General features: G+C 37.1%; 1 protein-coding gene across 14 annotated transcripts in view; it reads right to left on the reverse strand.

Moving 5' to 3' along the window:
- Window positions 1-2,458, reverse strand: part of GK (glycerol kinase) — a 78,586-nt gene that overhangs the window by 53,733 nt on the left and 22,395 nt on the right. For all 14 annotated transcript variants that reach the window (XR_005203381.1, XM_017548489.2, XM_017548486.2 and 11 more), the window contains exon 4: window positions 1,047-1,124. Coding sequence is in view for 13 of the 14 variants with exons in the window: in XM_017548489.2 (XP_017403978.1) it covers window positions 1,047-1,124 (78 nt within the window). In the remaining variant the exon portion in view is untranslated. The remainder of the gene's footprint in view (window positions 1-1,046; window positions 1,125-2,458) is intronic.

Here is a 2,458-nt window from a genome sequence, read left to right on the forward strand (position 1 = left end):
CCATTCAGGAGACTGAGGCAGGAGAATCGCTTGAACCCAGGAGGCAGTTCAAGAATTGCAACCCAGAGGTTGCAGTGAGCCAAGGTTGTGCCATTGCACTCCAGCCTGAGCAACAGTAAGACTCTGTCTCAAGGAATTAAAAAAAAAAAAACCCTTTAGTACAACTTTTAGGAAAAGATGTACTAAAAGGATCTTTGGTTGTAATTCTTTGAAATTTTTTGAGAATTTAATTTTTTATCATAAATACAGAAAACATACTAAATGCTTTCTTATAATACAAAAACATTAAATACCTTAACCTTTAATAAAGATTATTCCCCCAAAGTTATCCCCTCTCTGATAATTTCTGATTCCATCCCCCATCCCACAACCTAGTATTTTATTGATTAAAAAAATTGTGCTTTGCTATTTGACATAATGAAGTCTTTAGTGATTGTAATTTAGAACAAAATTTTCCTTTTAGGAAGTGGTAGTGTCATTCAGTGTTCAACAATTGTCATATGCTAATAATGATGCTAAAATATACTCAGGATCATTTACATCTAATAAGATATAATATCTAAAAGTGGTACATTTGAGATTTGGGGTTTTTTAATTCCTGCTCAAATAGCCACATTTATAGCAGAAGCAGCTAAAATTCGGATTTTTTAACCTTAGAAGAGTAATTCAAATTCCTAAATGGAAAGATAAACACACAAGTACTTTATAGAAAAATGACTATGAACATATGTAATTTTAATTTTTTGAGGGTAAGGAGGTAAGATCTCTTTTAGATGTCACAAACAGCAGGGGTTATAAAACAATTTGGCAAAATTGTAAGACAATCAGCAAAAGGAGAGAGCATGGGAGAGTTAATTCAATATGTGAATCTATATGATCCAAAAATTGTAAATATACAACAGTTAATTTCTTAGAGGACTCTTCTGCCCTTCCCATCAGATTATAGGGAACATGACTGCATTCTTTTTTAGCAAGATATTTTAATATGACTACATTTGCAATGTGAAGAAAGGACCTACATTTGAGATCCATGCATGACAGCTTACCCACAGCATTGTAGAGAGGCTCTCCGGTTAACTTGTCCCAGACTACAGTGGTTTCTCTCTGGTTGCTGACGCCAATAGCTTTAAAGAGAAAGTTAAACAGAAGGAAGTCAACAATTTAACAAGTAGAAAACTACTTCAGGTGAATAGCTCTGATCTTTACTTATAGACACAACTAAACATAACAAGTCAATAAAATATTTGAAACATTTGTAGTTATATTAGTTTATTTTCTTGTAGTGGCTCCAGAGGAAGTCAATACTCAATGCCAAGTGTTTCTTTTCATTTCCACATACTCCTTCCAACTTTACTACTAGCACACAATGACATGGACCCAGATCAATACCCAAATAAAAGACACACTGGTTGCTTTAAGGAATGCAATAACTTTGCAAATTTGTAATACCCAATTTACTTTTCTGAACAGACCAATAATTAACTTATTCATTTGTTTACCAATTGCTACAAGAAATTTCCCTCCCTATGTGTGTGCATTTGTGTGTGTGTGTGTGTGTGTGTGCATGCATATCTAATTTTAAGAAAATAGCTATGGAGAAAATCCTTCATGCTGAGCATACTTATATGACGGTTTGTTAGGAATTCAGTTTTATTCATGTGTTTTAATATGTCACAATACATAAGAATTTAAATAAGGCATAAACATATTACATAATGGCATTTACATTATATTGACTTACATAAAACAAGTACTGTATGTAGTGTAAGTTACTATAAGTAAACACTAACCCACACTATCTTATTCAATTCAACTTGGTTGAGCTAAATTGGAGGTTTGCAGACTTGACTGTACTTTAGAATCAACTGAGGAGCTTTTAAAAAATACCAATGTCCAACCAGGCGCAGTGGCTCATGCCTGTAATTCAAGACTTTGGGAGGCTGAGGCAGGTGGATCATGAGGTCAGGGATTTGAGACCATCCTGGCCAACATAGTGAAACCCCATCTCTACTAAAAAAATTAGCTGGATGTGGTGGCGGGTGCCTGTAATCCCAGCTACCTGGGAGGCTGAGGCAGGAGAATTGCTTGAACCTGGGAGGCAGAGGTTGCACTGAGCCAAGACTGCACCACTGCACTCCAGCTGGGGCAACAGTGTGAGACTGTCTCAAAAAAAAAACAAAAAACAAAAAAAACAACCAATGTCAAAGTCCTAGTCAAAACATTCCGATTTAACTGGCCTGGGAGATGGGATGTGAGTGTTGGTATGGGTCCCTAAAATTTACCCAGGTGATTCTAATGTGCATCCTGGATGGAACACACTGGTGGCTAAAGAATCCAGCTCTTGCTGGGCGCGGTGGCTCAAGCCTGTAATCCCAGCACTTTGGGAGGCCGAGGCGGGTGGATCACGAGGTCAAGAGATCGAGACCATCCTGGTCAACATGGTGAAACCCCGTCTCTA

Source organism: Cebus imitator, unplaced genomic scaffold (genome assembly GCF_001604975.1).
Source record: "Cebus imitator isolate Cc_AM_T3 unplaced genomic scaffold, Cebus_imitator-1.0 Scaffold208, whole genome shotgun sequence".
Lineage (NCBI taxonomy): Eukaryota > Metazoa > Chordata > Mammalia > Primates > Cebidae > Cebus > Cebus imitator.